Source organism: Drosophila erecta, unplaced genomic scaffold (genome assembly GCF_003286155.1).
Source record: "Drosophila erecta strain 14021-0224.00,06,07 unplaced genomic scaffold, DereRS2 tig00000000-arrow-pilon, whole genome shotgun sequence".
Taxonomy (NCBI): domain Eukaryota; kingdom Metazoa; phylum Arthropoda; class Insecta; order Diptera; family Drosophilidae; genus Drosophila; species Drosophila erecta.
The window spans coordinates 20473063-20500763 of record NW_020825194.1 but is presented as its reverse complement, the minus strand read 5'-3'; the positions used below and the strand labels follow the sequence as shown (position 1 = coordinate 20500763).

Below are 27701 nucleotides of genomic sequence, written 5' to 3'. Positions count from 1 at the left end.
GCAGACGCACAGGATTATTTCAAAGTCGCCTGTTTGCCTGCCCGCCAACTTGGAATCCACAAATCTACTGAAACCCAGTGACAGATACTACTACTACCACCACCGACGACTTCGGGCGACTCACATCGTCAGCTTTTCAGTTCAGTTCAGTTCTGTTCAGTTTTCAGTTTTCCTCGAGCGCTCAACCGAGGCGGTTGTCCATCGGTTCGCAGGAGCATTCTGCCACATATCGTGGCACTTCAGTCATCCGAATTCGTGAACGTAACCGACACCGAGCATCCAAAGGCGATTGATCAGCCGCCGGCTCACCTGATCGATAATGTGAACTGGAGGTATTCGGTGCAATCAGTTCGTCACGCGGCTAAAAATATACAAAAATATTTATGAAAGAGAGAAAAACCAAGTTAATAACACCAACTAACGTGCAATGACAGTGAACGAGCGTCTCCTTTAACTGCGTTTGTAGTGCACTTATAAAGTATCCAATTAAATGGGACTCCGGCTCCTCAGACAACAATAACAGAAAACAAAAAAAAAATACCTGCCCGAGGGCAATAAAAATAATAGCAGCTTTGTGTCAATAAAACAATGCGAAATGTTTTGATATGAAAGCGGAGGACTGCGCAGGAAAGCGATTGCATTAAGTAAGTAAACAGTGCGACGGGGAGGACCCTTCTCTTCTGGAGGACCCTCGTTGAGGAGGGTCCTCCGGCAGGAACCCTTCACCTCCAGCCGCTTCAGGTGGCGCGCAGGGAGCATGTGCGATTTGCATAGATCAGCCAAGGACCGGGTAATGGATAAATGCTTTCACGCTAAACACCTCGATGGCACTGCCAAATAAAGAGGACAAATAAGTGTCTGTCAGTCCCAATAAATAGTGGCTTCTATTGGCTGACTGGGTGTTTTGACGTCAGCGGGAGTCCTTTCGGGGGCCCACCCACTCCGGACTCCCTCCTATCCGGCAGCGTTTATTTGCCGAATGCAAATGAAATATTATTGCACATGCACATGCACATTACACATACGCCATGTTGGCCGCAAATTGCAACAAATGTTCATCGGAAGTCGGATGCTGGTGCCGCGTGGGCGGTGGAATGAATTTTGACGGAGCTCAGCATTTTTCTTGTTTTTCCTCCCTTTAATTCTTTTTTTTTGGTTTTTCTGGTGAACTGTAGATGGTAACAAGAAGGAAAATTACATTCCAAACGCATTCCGAAAATGTCGGAAAGTATTTCGGCTGGCCTTGCAATTGTCACACTTGAAGTGCCCTTCTGGCTTTTCCGAAAAACATCTCTTAATAACGCGAGTGCGAAATGGGGCTTGGTCGATTAAAGCGGAATAAGGTGAAGGCCGAACAGCTGGCCAAGAGCTGCTGGAAAATATCGAAAAAATAGGCAATGATGAGGCAGCATAAATAGGAAAATATGTAGACCAGAGCTGCCGAATCGCTCTCTGTCCTTTTTTCTTTCGCCATGCCAATCAAATATCTTTAAAGAGTTTCATGCCCGGAAATAGGTTTTTAAACATTTATAGGAACAAAATTGAAATCATGATTTTGACTGTATAAAAATACCAGCAATAAGTCAAACGATGATATCTGAATAAGCCGTAAACACAAAAATTATAAAAATGAATTCAAAACGTATTGAGCGAGATTAATAATTCAATAAATCTGCTTCAGGATTAAAACTATTTTGTCTTTGGTACATCAAGCTGGCGGCACTGGCGTATACAAAGATTATTCTGCTCCATTGTTTGGCTTGAACTTTTAGTGTGAAATAAATCTTCCACGGACGCGAACATCAGTGATACAGATTTATCTAATGCCGGAGATGAGTGCCCCTCTGATTGATGACCCATTCCGCCAAGAGCGGCGGAAGTCCATTCCCCGATCTTTCAAGTTCAGCCGGCCCAAAAGGATGAACGAACGGTATCAATTAGAAATTCATAAGTTTGCTCTTTTCGGCAAAGTAATTGGATTTGGAGCAACTCAATTTGTAGCCTTTGAAGAAATAGTTGGGCAAAAGGGTAAACCTCTGAGCTGATTGCTGCCATTGTCATGGAAATGGCAGTGAAACTGAAAACGGGAATGGGAATGGGAATGGTAAGGAAACTGTCCAGGAACCAAGCAGATTAGGGTGCTCAAACTTAGCAATTGAGTTGCGAATTGGATTATCAATCAAAACCCCAATAAAAACGCCATTGCTTATCGCGGTCAATTGGCGATGGGTGGTATGCCGCCAAAGAATGTAGCAGCCCCGATCGCAAAGCGATTTCAGTTTTCCGACTTTTCGGACCGGAATCCCAGTCACATTCTAACGAATGAGTTCATAAATCTATTTTCGACCGCAAGCCCCTCGAAATATACACATGATTCCCAACGCCACTAATTGAGCACGCGAGATTGGAAGTCTATAAGCTATACACACGTCCGCAGATATCGGTAGACCCAACTGGCGGCCCAAGAAAGAGGACCTTATCTCTCGGGGATGACACATTCCATTGAGCCGATCGATACCTTAGCCCTGACAGACAGCCGTGGGCTTTGGCATCGCTTCTAATTAATCAGTTTCACCTTTGAGTACGTCACCGGGCTGGGCCAATATTTACACATCAGCCACAGCATAAAAAACTAAAAGCACCCTTTGCGCACCTCGCCCGGCCAGATTGCTATCATGTGAGCGATAAGCTCTTTTATGACCATTCCGCGTCAGCATTAAAAGGCTTAAGGAAATGGCAACCGAAAAGTGGGCGAACTGGGCTACACCCTTTCCGAGAGCCTGGGGCCTGAACCCCTGGTTATTAAGCTGTTGCTATAATTAGAACCAGTTCGTGTTATAAATTCAAAAATAGTTTCAGCTAGGCAAAACACTTGGTATTTCACACCACAACATTTTGAATTTGGTGGTTGGTCATAAAACATATTGGCGTATGAAACCACCTACTATTAACTAGGCCAAAAATCAGAGGAGCCCAAAAAACCGGAATCTAATTTAATGTTGCATGCCACCCTAATGTTTGTACATAAATTAATTAAAAGTTAGTTTAAATTGTGTGGTTCCACGGAACTTATTACGGACTTTCCAGTTGCCTGAGATACTGCAGCCTTTTCCATGTTATCGTTCAGCTGAAGTCTTAAGCTAATATTCCAAGCATCCCACTCAGAGATTTGAATATGCAAATTGTTGTGCTGAATGTGAATTATTCCCTTTTTGCGGCAATTGCCTCTGCCTGCGGCTGGATTCCGGATTCCCATGCCCATGCCCGAACCCATATCCATATTCATTGCCATTGCCACTCCGATTACGACTGCCATTGCGAGGCGCCGAGCGTTCCACCGCCACCTAGTCTATTGCGATATCAGTTTTAATTTGGTTATCGCACCCACACTCGAGCAGACGCTCGCAAGGAGTCGCAATCTGGAGTATATAAGGCGCACTATCGGGCGCTAAATAAATAATACTTAATGCCAAATTATTGTCAACAGAAGTGGCAAGAAGTGTCGAACTGGCAGCCCTTGCCATTCGGTCTGCAGTTTCGCACTCCACTCAGTCAACAGTCATCCGCGTATTCCGACGATATTCCGCCGGAATCTACGTAGCAATAGCGCCCATAGCCGTACATAATTCAATCGGATATCTGATAGAGCGTCGAGTATCAATCTTATCGCCCAGGCGCACGTGGAGGTCTGCCAGTTGTGGAAAAAGTGAAAATAGTGAATGGTGGAAAAGTTTCGGTGATGAATAGTCGAATCCGGCAGACGAATGACTATCAGGTTCGGAAATTCGGAAATGGAACGGGTATCTCCTAGATACGCCATAAATAATATCCACAAATAAACACACATCGAGGTAAAAGCTACAAACAAATTTCGAAATTCAAAGTAAATAGTCAAATAAGACAATAAAATAAACAAGTTCTTTCACCTAATTCCCAACCAAAAATAAATATATTACAGTTTATATACGGGCATTTTTCAATAAATATTTTAATAAAATATTTCCAAATGTAGCCATTCCGTTGGCAAATTTATTAGTAATACATTACAATACATTTCGCCACTTTGTGGCAATACTACTTGCTTTGTTTAAAGCTCATTGAATTTATTATTTTTATATAGTTGTTATTAAAACGGAAAGTGCATATACTGCCAGGAATTCTGCTGGTGATGACTTTCTCGAATTTACTTCACAATAAACAGTGAATATTTATACAAATTTAATTTTCTAATAGAAAATACCACCATAAGTTATTATTAAGTCTCTAGAGTTGCGTACAAGCAAATAGTTGCATACATTTTCAATTTAATCGAGCCAGTGGGGTTTTTAAGTGATAAGGCGAACTTAATTTGATTAATTGCTCACCGTAGCGCGCTCGGCATTTTCGTTAAAAGTGTGACTAACACAGGATTAGCGCTTATCTACTTAAAGAGTAAAGTATTTAACTGTTTCGGTAATGGCAACCGGAGACAAAGAATCTTTCAACACCGTTGACTACTTCACAAAAACGGGTAAATTCAAAGCTGTGCACTTTTACACTTGAGAATGTTGAGTGCCTAATTGCAAGCGAAGGAATGAAATCGACAATTTCGCCGATTGCAATTGAAGTAGATTGCATGGATGCAGTGAAATCAATTTAATTTCGGAAATTGTCACAAGGAATAAATCAGATAACATGTTCATGAAAACTTAAACCAGTACAAATAGATGCAAATAGATATCAGAATAAAATGCGTATGCAAATTGCTATTGTTTCCTGCTGACTCCGTTTTTATTGCCATGCAAAGGAGTTTGCCGCACTTGCTAACTGCCCAACTTTCCTTTGATTCCAGTTAACCGGACGTGCACTGGACACAATGACCACAGTTGGGCCGTGCTCCTGCTCCACCAACTCCACCAATTCCACGGCTATGGCAGGATATGGTTGGGCCTAGGCGGGCTGCAGCCGGAGATAGCCACACTCGATTGAGAACCCAACTGGCCGATCCATGGCTGTCAACTTGCAGCTGAATAATTTAAGCGTCATTTATCCATCGCTCATGTATGTGGCCGCCTCCTCACCCTCCTCCCTGCGGGGATTGGGACTGGGAGTGGGAGTGGGAGTGGGTGGTCTGCCGGAGAACATATCCATCGTGTACGAGGATGCGGCCAATGGGACGGCTGGAGCAAGTGGATATCCCAGCGGGCCGAACGGAACGGATGCACTGGCTCTCACCGAGCCCGGACCCACGGCACCCGTGACCACATTTAATTACTACAACGAGTCGGCAGCGGCCGCCGAGTGGGCGCACTTCTACGACCTGGTGCTCTCCTGGCAGGGCATCATCCTGATTGCTGTCTTCGCCACCTTCATCGTGGTCACCGTCATCGGGAACACCCTGGTGATACTGGCCATATTGACCACTCGACGGCTCCGCACCATCACCAACTGCTTTGTGATGAGCCTGGCGGTGGCCGACCTCCTCGTGGGCATCTTCGTCATGCCCCCCGCCGTCGCCGTCCATCTCATAGGTGAGTGCATGGGTGTGTGTGGGTGTGTGTGGGTGTGTGTGAGTGTGTGGCAGCGCCATTAAGGCATTAGAGTCCTTCCGCGAAAGGAGGCGCCGCTCGGCGGGCTTTTCGCGTGATTACAAGATGAAGATGCCATTCCGGTAAATCCCTCAAAAAATTGCTAACAAAAGCTTGGCGCCCAGATCCAAGGGGGTGCACTGAGAGCAAATTTGGATGACTTATATAAAATTCCACCTCCTGGCGAATTTTAAGAGCTTGCGAGCCTGCGAATATGAATTTGATCCTGCTTAGAGCATTGTCCCTCAATTTCTTGCTTCCTTCGAAGCCTTTCTCTAAGTGTACCCCAGCAAAGTAGCACGAACAGGAGTAGCAGCACGGACACGAACAGGAACTCGAGGAGGAGGCGTGTCAGAAAGGGGGCGGGGCAAGGGGCAAGGGGCCGTGTATTTATGTAAATGCTGCTAGGTGAAATATGCGAGTATGTATCTATCTCGCCTTATGGATTTGTATTCTTTGAACTGAAAGAATTTCTTTCATTTTTTGCCTCGGCCCTCGTGCAATTTCCTCAACACAAAACACAAAAAAATGAGGCGAGCAGCCGAAAAGGGAAAAATTCCCGAGCCAAACTTTGTGGAAATTCTTTAAAGGCAACGGCATGTCGAAAGTTTGTCATAATCATCCGGATCACTGACAATCCGAATCGGAATGAGTTATTCTCTTCAGCACATAGTTGGTCTTTGTTGCTCAACTCGTGGAGTTGAATGGCAAATATGCTAATTGGCGGATCCTTGATTTAACCACTTCTGTTTAAACTCCACTGAATATCCACTAGATATTCAGCAACTAGTTTCTCTCTGTGGAGATTCCTTTTGAATCCCAGTCATAATTACTCATGCCCTCAGGTTTTTTCGAGGCAAACAATTTACCAAGCCCCACATTCAGTTCATTTTTGTCTAAAGTACACGTACACATATCATTAAGTTAGGACGTAATACACCCACACGGTCGGGATTAATAGTTTGCTTTTGAGTCTTATCAAGTTGAGGTTGGGGTAGGCCCTGAAAATGCTGATATGACTGCTTCGAGTTGGTTTTTGCCCAACATATAGATAAAAACATACTCTTTCGCGGTAGGAGTATTTGTTTATTTTATTAATTAAGAAATCCTTGTGTTTTGCTAATTCACTCCTAATTTTGCCTTTAAGGGGCGCAATCTCAGTCCTCTGAGACTCAGCAAATTGCATCCTTACACTGGACCAACCCAAGTGTGCTGGCCCATAGGCAATATCCTTGTAATGAGCTCCTTGGCTCCATGGCTCCATGGCTCCGTGGTCCTTGCGCCTTTCACAAAAACAACCTTTCATTTGGCGCAGGGAGACCATTAAGGGGCACTTGATTTAAAAATTAATCGCTTGACATGCCTCGGACGAGGAGAACGCACTGAAAGAGCTGGAAAGGTTGGGGTCCAGTGGAGAAATCGGTGCTTTTTGGGGTAGAATTAAACCACAAACGGGTTGAAGGCGGACCTGAAACATTGCCAAAATTTGCCGAGCTGGCCGCTTTAATTGGCCTTAGGTGAGGCATTTGCTGAAAGCCATGGAAAATGTTGCTAATCAAATTGACTTTGGACCGGAATTTTAAGTTGGCCACCCCGCTCCACCACTCCGCGCTGCAAAAGGCTGGCGCAAAGTTTTTAATTTGGAATCTTGATTGCAGGCTCGTGGCAACTGGGCTGGGTACTCTGCGACATTTGGATCTCCCTGGACGTGCTCCTCTGCACCGCCTCCATTCTCAGCCTCTGCGCCATCAGTGTGGACAGGTGAGCAGAGCTCTCCAAAGCATATTCCCCATACTCCCCCTAATCGTACATCTTGCATCTGGCCATCCGACAGATATTTGGCCGTGACCAGGCCGCTCACGTACTCCCGTAAACGGCGCTCCAAACGATTGGCCCTCATCATGATCCTAATCGTCTGGCTGCTCGCGTTGGCCATCACCTGTCCCCCCATGTTGGGATGGTAAGTACACTTGAAGGATTTATTAATATGTAAGGGAAAAGCCACACACTTCATAAATTAAACGAGTTTACCTCTGCCCCTTTAACTACATAAATTTCCATGTTGGTTTGCTGCTTCTACTACACTTTAAGAACAAATTTTGTGCAGTGCGGAGGAATCCCTAGACGTTTGCCCAACTGAGTAAAAGGAGAATTAATTAAAGTGCTTTGTTTTTATTTGGCTTCATTAGCACAGTCAACAGATTTAACAAGCAGCACAATAAAGGTTCTTGTTCAATTGCTGGTGGCAGGAATTAAAAAATTCCACCAAGAGTACGTTGGTTTATTTAAGAAACAAAGGAACTCCATTTGCCGCAATTTGCCATAAAAGCTGGTGCAATAAAATCAACAATTTTGTAGAGTGCAGAGATGCCATTGTACAATTTGGGAGGACCACTTAGTGTATTATTAGCTATTTTTGGTCCATCTTAGGCATTACAAATGTTGCCAAGTGTGAGTGTAAATTAATTAGCATAAATTTCGGGACCTCCGAGCAGACTGACTGGCGACACCCAGCTGCACAAACGAATATAATTAGCTGGCAATTGTCTGCTGCTCTCGCGACCTGCGACCTCTGACCCCGCTAACCCCGTCGAGCGCCTCCTGCGTGGGCGAATAATTGGGAGCTTCCTGCTTTAGTTGACTAACTCGGTGGCCCATTAAGTGTATCCTGCTCACTTCCATTCCCATTCGCAGGTACGAGCCAGGACGCAGGGACCTGCGCGAGTGTCGATACAACCAGAACGAGGGCTACGTCATCTTCTCGGCCATGGGCTCCTTCTTCATACCCATGGCAGTCATGATTTATGTGTATGCAAGAATTTCCTGTGTCATTGCATCCAGGCACGACAATATGACCGACATAAGTGTTCACAACAAGGTAAGCCACCTCTCCTCCTGTTTGCCTGCAAACATTCGCACGACTCCCGCCATCCAAACCCAAAGCCAACATGGTGCACAAATACGGCATACGGCATACGGAATACGGAATACGGAATATGGCATAGGGAAACCACTGCAGCTGCAAACAACAAACGCTGCCCAGCCCAGCGAAAGTCATCTCTATTGCGAAAGCACTCCGGCTTAAAGGACACTCCACGTGCGGCACAAACTGCGGCACGTTTGCCTCATAATTCCCAAATGCCAGGAGCTCACACGGATTTAAATACCATACCCTCGCAGCGCGGGGTATGTGCCCAATATCCGGTCCGGTCCACTGTGCGCTATAACACAAGTTTTTCACTTCAACTCTGGCAGCCCATGTGGCTGAATTAATGAGTTTTCAACTAACCATGTTCTGAGTGGCGAAGTTTGGCCGCCAAGAGTTAAATGCTTTCCCAAACGCTGGTTATGAAATGATGCTAATGTTGCTACATCAATTGAGGCAGAAACTAGAGGAAGAGCATGATAGCATCATCCACATTTCTTAAAGTGCCTAATTGTTGCTGCAACAAGCTGCAGGGTAATCACTAAATAGCTAGCATTAAACGATGCTCGTTGTATATATGCCTGGTGTGCATTCTAAAATAGGTTTAAATGACAGCTAAACTGCATCAAGTTCAGGCAACCGTACGCCCGAAAGCAGTCTAAAATCCAGCTCTATGTTTACAGAGATTATCACATCGTGCAGTTGATAAAACAATGCCTCATGGCTTTAGGTATGTGGTCCTGGAGCAGCTTAAAGCCACCTGCTTACCAGGTGGTTCCTTTAAAGTGAACGACTTTAACTATTGCCCTCAAGAGTGTTTAAAGCTTCGGCTTTTGCTGGCGTGCCTTCCGTTTCCGTTTCTTTAATCCCTGCCGCTTTTTGCCGCCCATTGACTTCATTTTAGTTATTTATCATCGACATTGACTTAACCGCCTGGTGCACTTTGCGTGTCTAGAAATTCAAGCGCTACACGGCAGCGGACGTGGAGAACGAGCTGTCGGAGCAGGAGCAGCACAGCTCGGTGGGCCAGCGCCAGAGACAGGCCACATCGAGGACCTTCTCCAACCAGACGATAGCCAAGGAGCTGCACGACATGATGCTCAGCGACAGTGACAACTGTGCGCCAGTGGGCGCTGGAGGAGCAGGGGGAGCAGGGGGAGCAGGAGGCGCTGCAGGAGGAGCTGGTGCCACTGGCGGCAGCCACTGTCAATCACTGCTGGCGCTTCCCTCCGGCGGCGGAGGTGTCTCCATGGGCTGCGCCAAGAATGGGTGCTACGAGCTCACACGACCCTCGTCGCTAAAGCGCGCTTCCACCGCCTCAACGACCATTACCACAATGACGAGTGGCATGGGGCCGGGCAGCAGTCTGCTGGATGCACAGTGGCAGTCGCAGCCGCCGGCACACATGGGGCAGTCCCAGACCCACTCGCTCTCGCAGCCACCGCGAACCCACAGCTTTAGGCATTCGCATGGGGAGCGGGACAGGGAGAGACTGAGGAGCCATCACCACCATCCGCATTATCATCACCAGGCGGGCGTGACCACCACATCGACCAGCGGGAACAGCAGTGCCAACACCAACAGTAAGTCGCTGTCCAATCGGATTACGTCGCTGAAGAAGGAGAACAAGACCACCCAAACCCTGAGCATTGTGGTGGGCGGCTTCATCGCCTGCTGGCTGCCCTTCTTCATCAACTATCTGATCACCCCGTTCCTGGCCGAGCACCAGGCCAGCCAAATGCTGGCCAAGGCCCTCACCTGGCTGGGTTGGTTCAACAGCGCCATCAATCCCTTCATCTACGCCTTCTACAGCGTCGACTTCCGGGCGGCCTTCTGGCGCCTCACCTGCAAGCGCTTCTTCAGCGCCGGCCAGAAGCCGCAGTTCCCCACCAACACCATGTCCATCAGGCGATAGAGTTGGACTGGACTCGGTTCCAGTGGCCTGGTAGCACGGCAACCCTTCAAGCCCTGAACAAACCGCCCCCGCATCACATATTATTAACATATTCATTAACTTTAGACGCGTCGGCGGCGAAAAAGGTGTGGTCCCTAATTGCACCACAGTCCGTGTGTAATTGTTCTCCAGTTTCTCGTATGGTTTATTTCATCGTCAGGGCTTGCTTCCGATTCTGGATCATTTCGCCACTTTGGAGACCAACCTCGCCCACCAGGAATTCCACTGCTTTCAGTTGACCTTTCAGAAATGCCAAGCCGTTACGGCATTTTCAAACAGTCTATAGGGAAACCTCTTAACGCAGACACTCAACCGATTTGATATAACAAATAATATCTCTAATTTTTTTTTATTATATATACTTGCAAATTTTCATAAGCTTTGCGATAAACATTTCCACTGTTGCTAAATTTATGGAAATAATATAGATAAAATGCTGAGCCTCACTATCTACCTATGTCGTAAACGAATGGCATGAAAATCTTTTTATGATCTTTATGATCTAAATTGGTCTGCTAGTCGGGGAAAATATTATAGAATTTTTATCGGCTCATTTTCCCGAAAACCTTTTAGAGAGTAACAAAAAATTTCGAGTTATGGAGACTTCAATTCCCTCGACACAAAATTGGCATTCGATGTGCGACTTAATGAAGCTTGACTGTACAAGATGTGTGTATGCGAATGCAGGCAAGGATTTCAGCGTATTTTTGCATGCGGAGCCCATGGAAAATCGGATGCGTATCGATTTAGTAATTTCCGCGCGACTTTTCCGCTCAGCGGGCGGCGCCTCCAAAATGGCAACATTTTCCTTGGATGTTGCTCTTTGGCGGCCGTCAAGACAACTTGCACTTGGCCAGTGGCACAGACAGCGTAGATGGATGGCAAAACTTGTTTATACGGCCATTCCTCGTGCTCCAAAATTCAGCCGCGCGCTTGTGGCAAGGTAACCAGTTTGGTGGTGACCCCGAGCCACTTCCGCATTCCCTTTGGCGATTTACGATGCAGCTAGCTGGTCCCTGTCGTACTTGGGCTTAGTGCAGGATATATAGCTCTAAATAACGCAGTATATCTTATCAAGTGGTATCAGGACATCATAAAGAATATAGCCCAGAGATACGGGTTGATTGATTTACAGGAGAAGGGACTGAATTCAGTGGAATATCTAGTGGCTGGGCTCGAGTGGAGAATTAGCTTTAATAAGCGTTATCGGAATACCAGTTAAAACAGTTACTGTGATTTAGTTTATAGTTGAAGTTGGCTCAAACTTCAAGAGTTTTCCTTTAGTCTTAACAAAACTCGTGTAAAGTGTGTGCGTGTGCCATCTAATAGGTGAAAGTGAGTGTGTGAATGGGCTATAATCAATTATACGAGTACACTGTAGGCATAATTTATTCAGGCCATCAGCAGCGTAGCTAACCCTTAAGTAGGACTACATTTCGTGTTGTACCAAGCAATCTACTTTCTAACTCCATCCATTGCCGGCGGCGGTGTGAAGTCATAAACGCAATCAAGCAATGCCACGCCTACGACATAGAGATTAAGCCAGACGAAACTCTCATCAGCATGCCATCCTTCCTCCTGGATCCTTCTGAATATCTGATTTCCGGAATATCAGCTCATGCCAGTCCCAACAAGTCAAACAGATGCTCCGGGTGAGGAGCTGCTTTCCAACCCGTCCCGTCGAAGGCGGAACAAACTCGGCGGATGCAGCTCATCGTCGCTCGCCCACCTAGCGTATCGCATATATCTCATATATCTCATTTCGTCTCATTCCGGCTGATATCACAGGCATAATCCGCATAATCTGCATACGAATATATGTAAATTTATTAATAGTTGTGTGTGTACGAACAGCAAGTTTTTGAAAACGAACAAATAAATAGACAATTCCAAAAGACAAAAAAAACAGCTACAGATTGGCTTTTCTCTCATTTGAGCTCGGTTTAAGCTCCGACTCTGCGCTTAAAGTTGCCGGATTGGAAGGACCCTCTAGTCCTGCGAACAATGGTTAGTGCGGGTAACGTGAATTATTGATCAGTCTCAAAATTGAATTCGCAACTGCAGATACACTGTACTGTATGTGTGTACCCCCGCCGTCCATATGTGTGTGTACTGCTTGTCTGTATTTATATTTAACCAGGACGAATTCAAGGGAAAATCCCGGAAAAAGGAGCAGAGGGAACCGAGCGCAAAGTTGTGTTTGGTGCGCAAAATAACCATAAATACGAGCCCCGCCATCCCGTCATGAATATTTCATTGTAGCTACAGCCAGCCCGCAAATTCCCATTCCCATTCCCATCCTGCAAATCCGCATCCATTCCGCGGGGGGCAGGCTCAGTTGCGGAGCCTCCAAATGGAGTTTTAAGACTCTAATTGAGCCGGAGCACAAGCCCCAACTTGGCTAACATTAATTGATCGGCTGAGTCGAGGCAGCTAAGTTGCCCCCCGAAAATCCAATTGGATTGCAGAGTGGGCGGCACTTGTGGAGGCTCATTGGAGCTCATTGGAGCAGTCGACCCAACTGGGCCAGAAAACAACTTGACGACGCAAACAAAGGAAGCCGAAATAAAACGAAAGTTCATTCGAAAAACATTTGCGGGGCATTTGTCATGAGAGTTTCGCCAACTTTGCCTGTCCCAAGCACTTGTTAAATGCTCCAAAGTATCGATGTATTGTTTTTCGTCCTTTGTTTTTCATAACCCACAAATGCTGCGCTGACATAACCGAAAATCTCCTGGCAGCACAACAACATTAGCCCAAGGACCCTGTCGGCAGGCGGCTGAAAATAGGATGTCGGCATGGCAGTCAACTTCATCCCGACCTCCACCTTCGCTCCTTCGCCTTTGGCTCCACCTGAAACAGCGGCCATTTAATTTAACACATTACGCGATATCAGCCAACAAAGCGGGGCGAAATGGCGGGGTTCCCACCGAAAAAGGAATAAAAATATACACTGAGCAGCAGTGTTTTGCCTGCGGCATACCCTGTAATCAGCGCATAAATGCATGGTATGCCTAGGAGCTTCACTAGGCACGCAGCTTGCTGTTGAATGAAGTTTAAATTTATTTATCTCACTCAGTTTGGCTTTTAAAGATGAATACAGGTCAAAATTTAGGAAATAAGTAGCACTTATATATAAGGTGCAATTCAAAGTAACATATCTTATTACTACGATTATCATGAACTATGATTGTGAGAATGGTAATGTATTGCACATGAACAAATGATGCTGTGCATAAATAATGATGCACATTTAGATATCTAGCTGATGTCCTAGCCCAGCCTTTTGCTTTTCCCAGTTCTGTACGACATACCCCGCATTTGCGACAAGTACCGGCTATAAAAAGCCAAATTTACGGAACGGCGCACTGAGCATGGGGTTTCCAGGTTTCCAGGTTTTCAGGCCGTTGACAGGGGGCATTAAGGACGACCGTTTCCGCCGAGCCCGACTCGAAAGTGAAATGTGACAGCGAAATGTGTTGCAATTCATTAGAGAGTGGGTGGGGCTGGCCCCTTGAATCCCCGCCCCATCCCCGGCCATCTCCGCCCACCGACGACCATCCCGTCATGCTCTTATATTAGTCACATGTGTGGGCGGTCCGCCATTGTGAGTCCTGGGGGCCCGGGCACATGTAATTATGATGACCGCATATTTTTTCACGCCTTATTTCCAGCTAAATTAATGTAACGCCACCGCACTGAAACAGCTGGAACCGGAGTCGCACAGCCGTATTCCGAAGCCATTTTCCGGGTCTCGCTGATTCAGCGTTTCTTTTATATTCTTAGCCGCCCTCCTCTTTGCCGTAAACAACTTAGTGGCGGCCACCGGGTTACCACTCGCACTGATAAATCACAAAAAATGAAGCCAAGGCTGCGCTGGAAAGTGCGCTATGCAATGGGGTCTACTCCCCCGGCGTTTCCCCCGCATTTCCAATAAATTAAAACTTCCGCTTTTATCAAGCGAAACTGGGAACTGCAGTGCAGACATTGAAATGTGAAAGATACTTATCGAGGAGTGAAATAAATGGGAGCAGCAGTCGTCCTCTTTTAATTTTCGAGATTATGTATGGTGAGTCCCCGAAAGTCAACCCGATGTCCATAATATATGAGTGCCACCTCATGTGGCTTAACTTGGCAAATCTTTCCATGTGCTGCAGATAGCACGTACTACCGTCATTTTGAACGGGAAGACGTGCTCCCAAAATTGCACATAAAACTTTGTGCGACAATTTATAGCCGAATGGCGAAAACCACCGCTGTGAGTTGTGCGCATATTTTATATGTTTGGCATATTACCAGCGTTCAACTTAGCTCACCTTCCAGCTGCCACCTTTTTTCGGATATAATAAAACTGCCTCTTGGTTGAACTTAGGGTTTATTAGTCAGGAACTCTTTCGGCTGGCCGACAGGTTCCTACAGAGATCCATTCCAGGTGAACATTCATAAAGTACACATAGTTACACACAGTTACACATAGTCGCACACGGTTACAAGTATAATGGGCATGGCATATGTATAATACAACTATACAAATTAGTTGGGCTAAAATGCTTAACGGGTCTAGTGTGTGCACAAAGGGTTTCCAGAGGGCATCCAAAGTCCCGGCAGGCTCAAGTGCAGTTTGAAATCCGGCCTAGTTTTAGTTACAGTTTCACTTTCGCCCGGCGAGGAGCACGGAGTGCGATTGCTTGAACATTAAATGGGCTGGCCGGAACGGACTGGACACTGGACAGTGGACACTGGACAGTGGACACTGGACAGTGGATGCTGGACAGTGGTTGCTGCCTGCGGGGTTAGGCCGGACTTGACCGGACTTGGCCAACAAAGGATTCGCCAGACATGTCGTTGGCAGCTCACCACTACACAGACAAACTGGACACACACAACAAAGGCATAAGGATGAGCACCGCACCATCATCATCCCACTCATCCCGTTGGTCAACAGTGGCCGTCAGGCAACAAAGACCCGCAAATACTATAATTTGTCTTTTGTTTCGACTCGCTTCGTGCCGATCGCCTCGCACAATCAACGCTCACACTGGAAGCTACTACCATATAGGATTTGGATCTGGTCTAGGCAAGAATCTCAGCTTCCGACCAAGTGCAGTGAGTCCTACGAAAAACAGCGCCCGCAAAGTGACCTTTAAGATACTGCTCAGAATGCGGCTTTCAAAGCCTGAAAAGGCAGTCGATTTTTGGTTTTAACAAGGCAATCTTTGTTGAAATCAATATTGACCGTAAGTATCTAAGTTTTACTAGCTGCGTTTGGCATGGAGGATGGATAGAGTGCGGCAAACAGCTTAGTGCCTTGCAAATGAATACTCGGTTGAGGTGGTGGCCAAGAGTTGGCTAAAAGGTCGCTGCCTTGGCTTCGTTTCCTGAGATATTAGTTACAATTTTTGTGCCTTAAGCTATTTGTAGATTTTTTGTTTTTATAAATATAAAACGCGAATTAAATTCAGCAGTTTTTCGCACTAATATTTCATTACCATCATCCTCAATCGATTTAATTATAAGAACAAGTGAAGTGTAATAGTAAGGGATACAAGTAGTTGTACTTCTGAAATTCAATTGTATCTACTAGAGTCAATTTGATGTCCTTGCTGGGCACTACTGGTTCTGCTTTTCAAGAGATTAAAATGTGAGTAAACAGTGAGGCCACTAATTAGCACAAATGTTTTGCGTGTAAGGTAATTACAATGAAGTCGGTGAACCAGCACGGCGAAAAGTTAAGGATATGCCTGAGATATTTCCCCCAGCACCCAAGTGAGCGTCGATTGTGCGACTGGAGACGGCGACACTCAAGTGCTCAGTGATTCGGAAACCGGTTAGGCTCCGGATCCCCATCCGCATCGCATCTGCAGCCGGAAACTAGCCACGGAACATGGCCAGGTGGTTGGGCGGACGCTTCTGCTTGCAAATGGGGCGACAAGTGAGCCGCCAGAAGGCAGTGCGAAAGTCCGGATTGTAGAAGGCGTAGATGAACGGGTTGATGGCGCAGTTGACCCAGCCAATCCAGGTGAAGCCGAACATGAGGTCCTCGAGGACGGCGGCTCGCGGCAGGAAGGGAATCAGCAGATAGTAGACGAAGAAGGGCAGCCAGCAAGCAATTAGGCCGCCCATCACAATAGTCAGGGTCTTGGCGGTCTTGCTATCACGTTTCGTGGTCGAAACTCGCATCGGCATGCGGTGGTGATGGTTGTGATGGCTGTGATGGCTTTGGGTGCCATGGTGGTGGTGGTGCTGCTGCTGCTGCTGCTTTTGCTGCGCCTCCGCCTCCAGCTTCTCATTGGTGTCCAGAGCGGCGGTGTTGGAGGTGGTGGTGTTACTCGCAGTGCCACCCAGGCAGGTGTCCGAGAAGGAGGCCTCCGTGCCCACGTAGTGCATCCCCGAGGGCGTGGAGTGCATGCAGGGTCCTCCGTACTTGCAGCTAATTGCCGAGCAGTGGATGAGCGACGAGAGGCGCGACACCTCGACCAGCTCGTAGAAAGTGGGCTGGTGCTTGAACGTCAGCGTTTTGTCCGCCACTCCAGCTCCAGTTCCAGCTCCAACGCCAGCGCCAGCGCCAGGTGCAGCTCCAGCTGCAGTTCCAGTGGCAGAGGAGCACTTGGCGCACTTGACGGACGACTGGTGTCCCTTGGCCGCATTCGTGGTGGCGCTGGCTGGGTCGTGCAGGGAGTTGAACCTCCAGCGAGACCTTCTGCTCGGCAGCCACTTGGTTGGCGTGCAGTGATAGTGCTCCGACTCCGAGATGAAGTTGTCCCCGTCCACATCGTAGTCCGCCGTGCGCTCCGAGTGCTGGTGGAAAGACATAATAGAGGGGAATATGTAAGCGGAGCACTGGCAAAAACGTGGGGAATAATTTGGATTGCATGTCCGGGCATAGAGATTCCGGATTTGGATGGCCGTAATTACATAGTTCCACTTAACGTCACCTACCATCTCCAAGTACCTTAGGGTCTTGGCAGCAAACCTATTTTGCAGTTTTGATTTCGTTTACTTGCCAGCAAACTAGAGAATTCACAATATATATTTTCAAATAAAGTTTGCACTTCTTCAGAGATTCAGAAACAATTTCCCTGAAGTTCAGTGTGCATTGTAAGCAACAAGAGATAAGTAATTCCTTTTACAGCCAGGAAGTCAAAGCACATATAATTTGTGATTAGAAATATTAGTTAAGCTGCTGTTATCAAAGCTCAGAACTTAAAATATCACCCACAGTGGCTGGTACTCAAGTGGGTTTCCCAACTTAATGAAGATCTGCATTTGAAGTGTTGAGCACTCCTGGATCTCTTTCCCCAGTGCCTGACAACTTAGTCCCATGGCTAGCTGGTTATCTGGTTAGCTGGTTAGCTGGTTGGATGTGTTAGGTGACATGATAAATTTCCGGACACATTTCAGGGGACACCAAAGGGTGGACACGTATATGCTTAGTATACTGGTGGAGCTGGACTGGAGATGGAGCTTACCGCATCGCGCACAATGCGCTGTCGCCGTGACGTGAGGACATAACCAATCTTAACGTAGACGTACAGCATCACGGTGAGCGGTATGAAGAACGATCCCATCGCCGAGAAGACCACGTAGCCCTTGTTTTGGTTGTAGCGGCAGTCCACGAACTCCGCCTGGTGCCGCCCAGCCTCGTACCTGCGAATGTGGATGTGAATGGCAAATTGAATTCCAGTTCGAATTGCATGTGGTTTGCGGGCTGGAAGGATGTGCGATGTGAGATGTGCGATGTGGGATGTGCGATGTGGGATGTGCGATGTGGGATGTGCGATGTGGGCTGTGGTGCCCTGGCTTGGTGGCTCTTGCGGTTGTGATTGCGGCTGGGGAACTGGGACTTGGGGCATGACAACTGGCTGAGTTAAGCCGGCGCAATTCGTATTCAAATGCTAAACCTAAGCCAGCCGGAGTAGTCCCTTCTGGAATCCTTTTACTTATGCACATCTCAGGTGATGGTCATTCAGCCAACACAAACCGGAACTGACTTTAAATCAATATGTGGAAGAAACCGATTCCAACACCAAATGTGCCATCGTGCACCGTGGGGAATGGAGTAAAAAATGGGTAAACTGTCACCCACAACCACTGTGGTTGGCAAGCTGCGCGTCAATCCTGGCTTCTTATACCCATTACTCTTGGAATAAAGGGTATACCAGGTTCGTTCTAAGTATATTTATTTTTGATCAGTCCTTGTCCGTCTGAAAGTCGAGGTTACAGAAACTATAAAAGCCAGCATATTAGGTTTTTATCAGAACATCAAGCGCCCCAAATTTGCCCATACAGTCACTTTTGAAAAAATTGTTGATTTTTTCGTTTTACTATTGTCTTGCCAATTTGTGTTGATATGCCAAAAACAGTTTGGCCACGTCTACTGGATCCCCACGGCTTGCCGAAGCCAGATCCCACTTTTGTTTTTCCTTAAAATAGTTCATTGCTGCACTGTCATTACTCCCAATGGAATTTTCCGGCTGAATTATCTCCTTGTTACACTAAATACGTGTTACCCGAAAAGTCACGCTAATTACAGGACCCGATACTAAAATATCCTAACAGTATAATTGTACACATGCCACTTTGTTCTGGTGGCCATTTACAGGACCCGAATGGAAAAGCCCATTTTACTAGAAAAATACCTATTTTATATTCACTTATCTAGAGCGATAATCAGTACGAAATTTAAGGGAAATTAATGCAGTAGCCACTCATTTGTTAAATTGAAACTAAGGTAAGCAAACAATACTTAAATCAATTAGCCGAAAGTGTAATCTGAATTATTCATTTGGCAAAAACAAATAATAGATTGCAAGTTAAACAAACAGTTGCACCGCTGCATTTGCAAACTTTTTTCATAAAACTATTCCGCTTAAGGAATAAAAATGTGGCAGTGGCGCCATCTGCTGCCGCTTATAATTGCCATTTCCCCCAGCACAAATTTTCAAAATTTTCCAATGTCCTGCAGCTGTGGCTGTAATTCGGCCTCAGCCCGTTTTAATGTGCCCTTTAAGCCATGCTCTTCGGTTTCTGCCAAAGGGGGCCGAACTAAGCCATGGCCAATGGCATTAAGGACATGCTGGCTTTGTGGTGTGCGTGAGTGAGTGTGAGTGTGAGTGAGTGAGTGAGTGCTGGTTAATTTGGGCGCCTGGAAGTATGCAACACACAAGTGTGCGGCTTTGGGGCTGAGAGTGTGTGCGTAGGTGAGAACAAAGCAAATGCGCCGCGGCAAACAAAGTCATTAACAACTCATTAAAACTTCAATGTAATGGCTGCAAGAGCAACAGCAACAACCCGGCGCAATTACGTAATGTTTTTTAGGCGCAGCCGAAGGCGCAAATATAATATAAATAAGCGTATGTATTACGAGACCCTTTTGTAACACATTATCTATGCTGGCACCACACGGCCATTAGCCAAAAATAGAAAGAAAGGTAACAGGACTCGCAGCCCCAAAAAGCCACGAAATACGGTCACGCCTCCGGAAGGACAAGTTTGGTTATAAAAAGGGGGTCCAATAAAAACATTACTCATTTCAATTTACACGGGAAAGAGTCAAGCTGATATTGCAGAAATTACAACAATTACTCAAGGAAAAATACCAAATATAAGATCTCTCGCTCATAGGAATAATATAATTCAAAAAACAATAAAAATAATATTAAATGGTGATCGGAACAGCGTGTTATCTGCACTCCTAACCATATGCAACGCGCTCAATTAAATGATTATAACGTGGATGCGTTTCCTAGCAGACGAATAGCCGATCCATCACGGTTACGGATAATTTTGCTCTCCGTGCAGCTGGCGCTTACTTACCAGCCCAAATAGGGTGGACATGTGATTGACAGGGCCGTTATCCACACGACGAGAATCATGAGGAGGGCCAGTCGCTTGGAGCGGCGCTTCTTGGAGTACGTCAGTGGCTGTGTGACGGCGAGATACCTGCGAAATAAAAAGCAGAAAGGGGGAATATAAAAGCCGGGCCAATAAACGCAACGGAAATGGCCGGAGAAATGGCGAAAAAACAAAAGCCAAGCGGACATATTGTTCGCAAAGCCGCAGACGGCTTTCTGACCAGGCCAAAAGGCACACAACGCCAACGCCAACGCCAGTGGGCGTCGGCTGTGTCCTGGTGCAGGTTCAGATCCCTGGCTCCGGCTCAGCTGGATCAGCTCAGCCCGGGAGCCACAACACAAAACTTGGAAATGCCATTAAAATGTAATTGAAACTTCCAACAAAAGCAAGCGGTGGAATGGGGGAATCGAGAACGGGGAATGGGCAATGGGCAATGGGAATCCAAGCCCAACCCAATCCTTGCCATTGTGGCGTCGCACACTCAAAGGATATGCACTGGGAATGGCCAGGACAACGGTCATGCGGCAATAAAAACGTCAACAAATAAATTATTTTGCACTGTTTTTGCACCTTGCCATGACTTTATCTAAGGACTAAGGACCAAGCACCAAGCACCAAGGACCGTGGACTGTGGCCATTGCTATGACATCAACGGCAAATTACGAAATTAGTTGCCCAACTCACCTGTCCAGACTGATGGCGCACAGGCTGAGGATGGAGCCGGTGCAGAGCAGGATGTCCAGCGAGATCCAAATGTCGCACAGTATCCAGCCAAAGCGCCAGGTGCCTGCAAGAATAAATATTTGCGCCATGCTTCAATCGGTCTATGCACCTGGCAGGGATTGAGGAGGCGTTACACTGGCAGATCCTTCCATAAACGCCACTCAAAATTCTTCCTGGCAAAGTTACGAAAGAGCATCTCTATCTTTTTGTTTGCATTTAATTCAGATTTCCTGCAATATACTCGTCTAAGTTTGCCTTGAATTATGGTTAAATGAACATCATCTGCAGCACTAAATATATATTTAAAATAACTTATGCTTCCTGCCCAATTCTGATACAAATGTAGATATTGAGAGAAATTATCAAAGGTTTTCCACTGAAAACACTCGCAGCACTCACTTGATGTCTTGCAATAAAAAATATGTTTATTTTGGCAAAGTAGAAATTTTCTAATTTTCGCACTGGGATTATTTTGAATCGTGCTCCCCCATCGATTTGGGCAAATGTTTACTATCCGAACTTCCACCGGAGAGCGCCAAGTAGTAAACACTTGCCCCGATTCCTTCCTCCCGGGCAGTGTAATGCCCCCACAGAGCCATAAATCTTTAGCCATCGATGGGCGTGGACAGGCCCTCCACTGCCACACTCACCTGTTATGTAGAGAACCACCGACGGAGGCATCACGCAGGTCCCGACCAGCCAGTCGGTGATGGCCAAGTTCATCACGAAACAGTTGGTGACCGTGCGCAGGCGGCGTGTGGTCAGAACGGCGAGGATGACGAGTGTGTTGCCCACCACGGTGACGAGGATGATGACCAGGAAGACGGCCACCGCCAGCGATTTGGGCCACGCCATGCTCACCAGGTAGGAGTTCATCGAGGGCACACCCATCTTCTCGGCTCCGGTGGCCATCACTTCGCCAGCTGGTGCCGCAGTGGCCTGGAGGAGCAGCCAACTGCCATCCGAGGAGCTCGAGTTTCCAGTGGCCACAGTCAGCGCCGTTGACAGCAGCTTGGAGTACGGCAGCTCGGCATCCGGATGTTCCAGTGCCGCCATGCCGTCGGATAACTCAGGCTCTTGGGGTGGACCTTATTCGCACCGAAGGCGACATGAACAAATTGATTCTGTGTGGGCGAAACGTAGGTCACTTAATCAAACGGCTGCAATGGGAAAACTGGGCTAGGTGCCGTCCCCAAACGCGCTGGCGTCATTATAAAAATGCTAGACCGGAGACCAGAGCGTCCAGAACTGCATACAAATAATGGAATTGCCTGCGACCTTACACAATTTCCAATTACGGCCGGACTGTGGCCACATAAATTGCAATAAGTAAGCGTAATTGGCCTTGGACAGCACGCGAAATACACAAAATGGGGCGAAAGTAATTAGCGCCCATAAATTATGCCGCCGAACATGCATAGAGCGAACAAAACACAAAAAATCATCGGAAAATTTAAATGATTCCCAATTAATATTGCCATTTACAATTCAATTTCAGCTCCGAACGGAAAGTCATACATGCGCCCATGCTCGCATTGCTCAGTTTATATCGCTCGAAAGACTGGAAATAAATCAGTCAGGCACATGTTCCCCCAGAGGAATTCCTATGGCTAGGAATCGGCATCGGCATCGGAATCGGCGACCTTCGATCGGATGACACTACAGCCGGTCTGCTCCGGAGCCCCCACTCCTGAGCTCTGTGCATCCACGTCCACTCCCGTAAGACAAACAGCTTGAGCACACACTTTGGTACAGAGAGTAGAATTTTTTGAGTACGGATGCGGGTACGGGTACTCAAAACTACATCTCTCGAAAACGAGTATCTCGCACTTTATGCACGGTGCAAAATGGTGATATCTGTCTGTTTATGCAAGATCAATAGGAATTAAAGAGTATTTGCTTTGGCTACCTACCCAGCATCGGTGAGATATGCGCCGTCTTATGTTTGAACTGATTTCATAAATAGCTTAAACCGATAAGCCAAGGGATTAACACTTAATGAGAAATCTTTTATTAGCTGTGTTCATTCCATGAAACACCTAATTTGCGGTCAGAAATAACAACTTTATAGTTCGCTGTGGATAGGCGGATTACTAATAGAACATCGCGCACAAATAAATATATTCACTCTTCACAAAGATTTGAAAATAATTGTACACTCCGCGTTTTGCTTACAGTAGTGGTAGCAGCTACGATTTCAAATGGAGTTCAACTGAGTTCGGCTTAGTACAGCCACTGAAAATATCTTTCCTTCAGTTGCTACACTAATCGCTGATTGCATTCCGGCATGGCCAAATTCGATTCGATGCGTAGTGGAACTTGCATGTGCGTTGTTTATAAATAGTTAAGTGATTAGTCTCCGGCTTTGCACAATGGGCTCTCGTGGGCAATGTAATGCCGCCATTTGTTGGCCATCGATGGGCTGGAGGTCACGGCATCGAACGGGATCACTGGGTGGGCGGGGTTGCCTGGGTGACCCGAAAGTTTCTTATCCACACGCACAGCTGCCGCTGCCGCTGCCGCTGCCGCTGGCACGCGTTGATTACAAACTGACAGTTGGCTGTCGGCTGTCGGAGCGTCCAACCTGAGATGCTGACGATGCTTCTCCAGCCCAGCCCCCATCCGCACCAGCGGCTGCTCCAGCATTCAGCCAGCCACATTCCCGTCCCGCTCTACGCGGAGCAGTCAACGTGGCGTATGCGCGATATTTTCTCTCAACTTTTTGTTGTTGCTCTTCTTTTGTGTTGTCGATTAAAGTACACAAATGTAGGCAGGTCGAAAATTCTTCCAATGCCTTACATTTTTTATTTCTTTCGCCTCACACCGTACGGATTTATTATTTGCTATGCTCTGCTTTTGTGAGGGTATTGCAAAGAGATTCGAAAAGGTGCTCGACACTTTTGGGCTTAAAGGTGCCAGTTGAGTAGATATGCTGGCTATCTTGGTCTTACCAACTTGAGCTAACTAGTTTTATTGACTTGTAAGTTTGATTAACTTCGCAGAAACAAAGGCTCAAACGATCTCTAAGATAAACGCGTGGTTTTAAGCCCTTTTAGCACTAATAATGTATCTACGAGGGCATTCGCACTTCGATCTACGAAACTAGCCACTGTATCATAATTTTTGTATTTATTTTGTTGCTGTTGTTTTATCACGCCGCACACACATTTGCTCGGATTTGTTTGGAAAATATTTAGAAAAATCTGATGCAAAATTAAAAATCCGCGTAGATGGGAGGGGAATGGCGGCCCAAACTGACTAATCGAAGTGCCTGGCCCGCGGATTAAGTGCAAACGCCAACCCAATTGGCTAAATTATGAATCATCAAACTGTGGCACTACCATCCGCCAACGGGCACCAAAATGTGTCCATAAAAAACGCAGAAAAGAAAGGTGTATTACGCAGAGGTAACAGCTGCCAGTGAACCCGGCGATTGATGGTGGGAGTTGGTTGGGTGGTGCGGTGGTTCAGTGGGTGGTGCTATTCCGTTCGGCAGGGTGCGTGGGCGCAGTAACTGCCAGAGTCTCATTAATATGCATTTCGCAATTATCCGGCGTATTCATTTGATTAGTTCGAGCCGGGTGAACAGACCAATCCGAGTGTCAGATCGCGGACTTGTTGCACACAAACACAAGCTCGCACAAATACACAGAGCCACACGAAACGCGACAACCTCATTAGCTTAGCGTTTGGCCGCAGATAGCGGGCAGTTAATTGATAAATTTATCAGTTGATTGCGGCCAGATGCTTGGCCAAGATCAGCAAATCCGTACATACGTATATGTTGTGTACGCACACATTAAAACACGCTTTTCGCACACTTAGCGTTTCGAGTTCCCACACCACGTTTGCTGCGGATTTTCCCGACCTTTTGGCACTTGGCTTTTGACTTTTAGCCCTGGGCTCTTGGCTTTTTGGACTTTTGTTTCTGCCTTGGTTTTTGCGGCCAAACGCCAGGACGTTCCGTGAGCGACTGAAACTGAAATGCTTGTGGGCCAAATAACGCATTTGGCTAATTTGCCAAACGCGCTGGCTTTCGTGCTCGCTTGTGTGGGTGTGCGTGCCGCGCTGCTGGCTGTTGGGTTGTGTACACAGAGGGCTCACTGTACTCGTCGTTCGCGCTAACACCGCTCCTCCCCACTTGTACTTCATTTTTTGTGTGCCTCTCTTGGAAAACGCATTAATTATGAATTTCTTTGAGCTCGTCAGCAGGATTCGTTCTAAGGACCGTGCGACACTCGGGCGAAAAGGCAGCCAGGAATTAGACGAGATGAACTGGGCTCAGTGCGGAATGGGGACCGTTTCGTGGGGACATTGGTTTCGGCTGCAGATGGTCTAAAAATGGGGTTTATTGAATTGATAAGAACGCTGGAATACATTAACACACTGACGAAGCACAAGTATCGGTTGTTGAATAAACACTTGTACACTTCAAAAGGTTTGAAAAAGAGGCCAGTGCTCATCGGCACCCTTATACCCAAAATGCTTGTGTATATTGGGTAAGGAATGCTTCCATTTAGTAGCTAAAACAACAAAAATACATTTGCATATTTGTTTTTTATAAAGTAATTCAGAACCTCAAGATGTAACATCCAGAAAATCTTTTTTATATACCTATTACAACTCTTTGGCTTCTGTTGCTTTAGTATTGTAGAAAATATGGTGCTGAGTTCTATCATTTTAGTTTTCTTGAACAAATTAAATGTTAGTCTCTGATCTTTGACATTTAAAAGTTGCTTGAACTCATTCTTTTTTTGAACTGCTCATCATAATTAGCAGAGATTTGAAACAATTTCAAAAGTAGCAGAAAACCATTTTTTTTAAACTTAAGATTTCCGCTGAGCTGGTTTTACTTATGGAGTCATTTCCATGTGTGTGTGTTTTTTTTAATATTGGGGCTCAGTTGAAAGGGGGCGTGGCGGAAGGGCGAGTTGGCGGACAGAAATCGATCGTGCCCATTCTGGAGCTGTCACTCAAATTAAGCACATTAAAAATCCATAGGGATTTCAACACCCACATGTCACAGTCGCCGTTTAGGCCACTCCCCCAGCCCCCATGCGCCCCATTGCCTCATTGCCCCACTGCCATCCTGCCCCTGCCACGCCCCTTCCATGTGCAACTGTATTACACACGCACAGTGTCGAGTGACACGGTTGTGTGTGCTCGACAAACACACACTCGCTTAGACAATGCTAATAAATTTTCGTTTTATGAGCATTTGGCTTTTAATTACCGAACTAAACTTAAACGCCGCACTAGCACAAATATGCCTGCTTGTGTGCGTATCGCACTGTGTGTGTGCGAGTGTGCGAGTAGTTTATTTATACAACACGCTTGATTTGGCTTGATTGATCTACGCACACCAGGAAGTTGATAGATATGGGCGACTTTGGAGGGAACTAATGCCAATTGTTGTCACAGGCGCAAAAGTCGTAAAGTTAAATTGTATTTTTCTTTGGAAATAGCCTCCATAACTGGTTGAATGGCACCATTTTCCTGCTCCACTTACTCCGCCGCGCACTTTGTGCAATGCAATGGAACCCATTGGTTTCCATTCAAAGGCCCAGTTTGGCTGGGGGGCAGGAGCACTTATCGGGGGCTCAAAGAAGGATCTACCCATTTGGTCTCGTCTTGCTTCTTTGTTGTGACCACAAATGATTATGATGATAGGTACAATATTAATTTAATACGCGGTTGATACAGCTTGGCAGCACACAAGCGAAACCATTAAAGTATGCTTTGTTTTCAGTGCTATTATTGTTTCGCCAGAATATCACTAGACTAGTGTCGTGGTTTCCCCAGAACACAATACAAATAAAAATCCTTTAAGAACAAACTAAAAGTTGATACTTACATATATACCCTTGCAATAAATATGTATATAAAAACACCTGTTATATACCAAAAAAGAACTCGTTATGCCTAAGAACTACCTCCGAATTATAGCACTCGATAAGGAACAAGTTACATAGAATGCTACAGTAGAGTTCCCCGACTATCAGATACCCGTTACTCAGCTAGTGGGAGTGCAAACGAGAAATTTTAACATTTTCTGGAATATCGGTAGAAATTGGGGAAAAAGTAATAAAATGAAAAAAAAAAACTTTAAAATTTTTTTAAAGTGTGGCCGTGAGAGTTTTTTGCTATTTGTGGGCGTAAGAGTGGTTTTTAAATTTAAATGCAGATTTTTAGAGAATAACGCCAGAAACATTTACAAGTATGCCACTTCAATATCCGATTAAGATAAGTTGAGTTATGGAGCTTAGAACCTCGGGACATAAATAAAATAAACTTTGATTTGTTTACCACTATTGTCAAATCATTACTAAACTGTTTTTATGGTAGCAATATGATATAGTCGTCCAATTTAGACCAAATTAAAATCGAAATAATACATAAATATTTAAAAAGAACCGGTGATCAGAAACACCGAATGAAAAAAGAAGTCTTGACATGACTATATATCGAGTCGTCTGTTGATACTGATATATAATATACTTCTTTTATCTCCCTGATGCGTTGCAAACCTCTGACTAAATCAGCTTACCCGATATTTTAATAAGCTGAGTAATAGAACTCGATAGCTTTTCAAAATCAAGATCACCTTCTCAAACGTAGGAGCAACAAAGTTTTTCATATCAAAGCGGAGGATAAACAGGCATACTACATGCTAATC

The 27701-nt window shown here is 46.0% G+C and overlaps 2 protein-coding genes across 2 annotated transcripts; one reads left to right on the top strand and one right to left on the bottom strand.

Moving 5' to 3' along the window:
* Positions 1–148: 148 nt before the first annotated feature.
* On the top strand, positions 149–11209 carry LOC6552065 (D(2) dopamine receptor). The gene is made up of 6 exons (XM_001979685.3): positions 149–644; positions 4832–5510; positions 7226–7328; positions 7402–7527; positions 8262–8445; positions 9449–11209. The coding sequence occupies exons 2-6, from the start codon at positions 4988–4990 to the stop codon at positions 10406–10408; spliced, it is 1896 nt and encodes a 631-aa protein (XP_001979721.1). The 5' UTR covers positions 149–644; positions 4832–4987; the 3' UTR covers positions 10409–11209.
* A 4714-nt stretch (positions 11210–15923) lies between these two features.
* Positions 15924–22101, bottom strand: LOC6552066 (probable G-protein coupled receptor No18). The gene is made up of 5 exons (XM_026981774.1): positions 21676–22101; positions 20987–21089; positions 20264–20389; positions 17917–18094; positions 15924–17245 (listed from the first exon to the last, which is right to left on the bottom strand). The coding sequence occupies exons 1-5, from the start codon at positions 22079–22081 to the stop codon at positions 16319–16321; spliced, it is 1740 nt and encodes a 579-aa protein (XP_026837575.1). The 5' UTR covers positions 22082–22101; the 3' UTR covers positions 15924–16318.
* Between the last annotated feature and the right edge of the window lie 5600 nt (positions 22102–27701).

Coding starts and splice junctions, on each gene's coding strand:
- LOC6552065 (XM_001979685.3), top strand. CDS start 4,988: ATGGCTGTCAACTTGCAGCTGAATAATTTAAGCGTCATTTATCCATCG. Junction 5,511..7,225: donor CGTCGCCGTCCATCTCATAG/GTGAGTGCATGG, acceptor TCTTGATTGCAG/GCTCGTGGCAACTGGGCTGG. Junction 8,446..9,448: donor ACATAAGTGTTCACAACAAG/GTAAGCCACCTC, acceptor TTGCGTGTCTAG/AAATTCAAGCGCTACACGGC.
- LOC6552066 (XM_026981774.1), bottom strand. CDS start 22,081: ATGGCGGCACTGGAACATCCGGATGCCGAGCTGCCGTACTCCAAGCTG. Junction 20,390..20,986: donor TGCGCCATCAGTCTGGACAG/GTGAGTTGGGCA, acceptor TTTATTTCGCAG/GTATCTCGCCGTCACACAGC. Junction 18,095..20,263: donor TGTCCACCCTATTTGGGCTG/GTAAGTAAGCGC, acceptor CCACATTCGCAG/GTACGAGGCTGGGCGGCACC.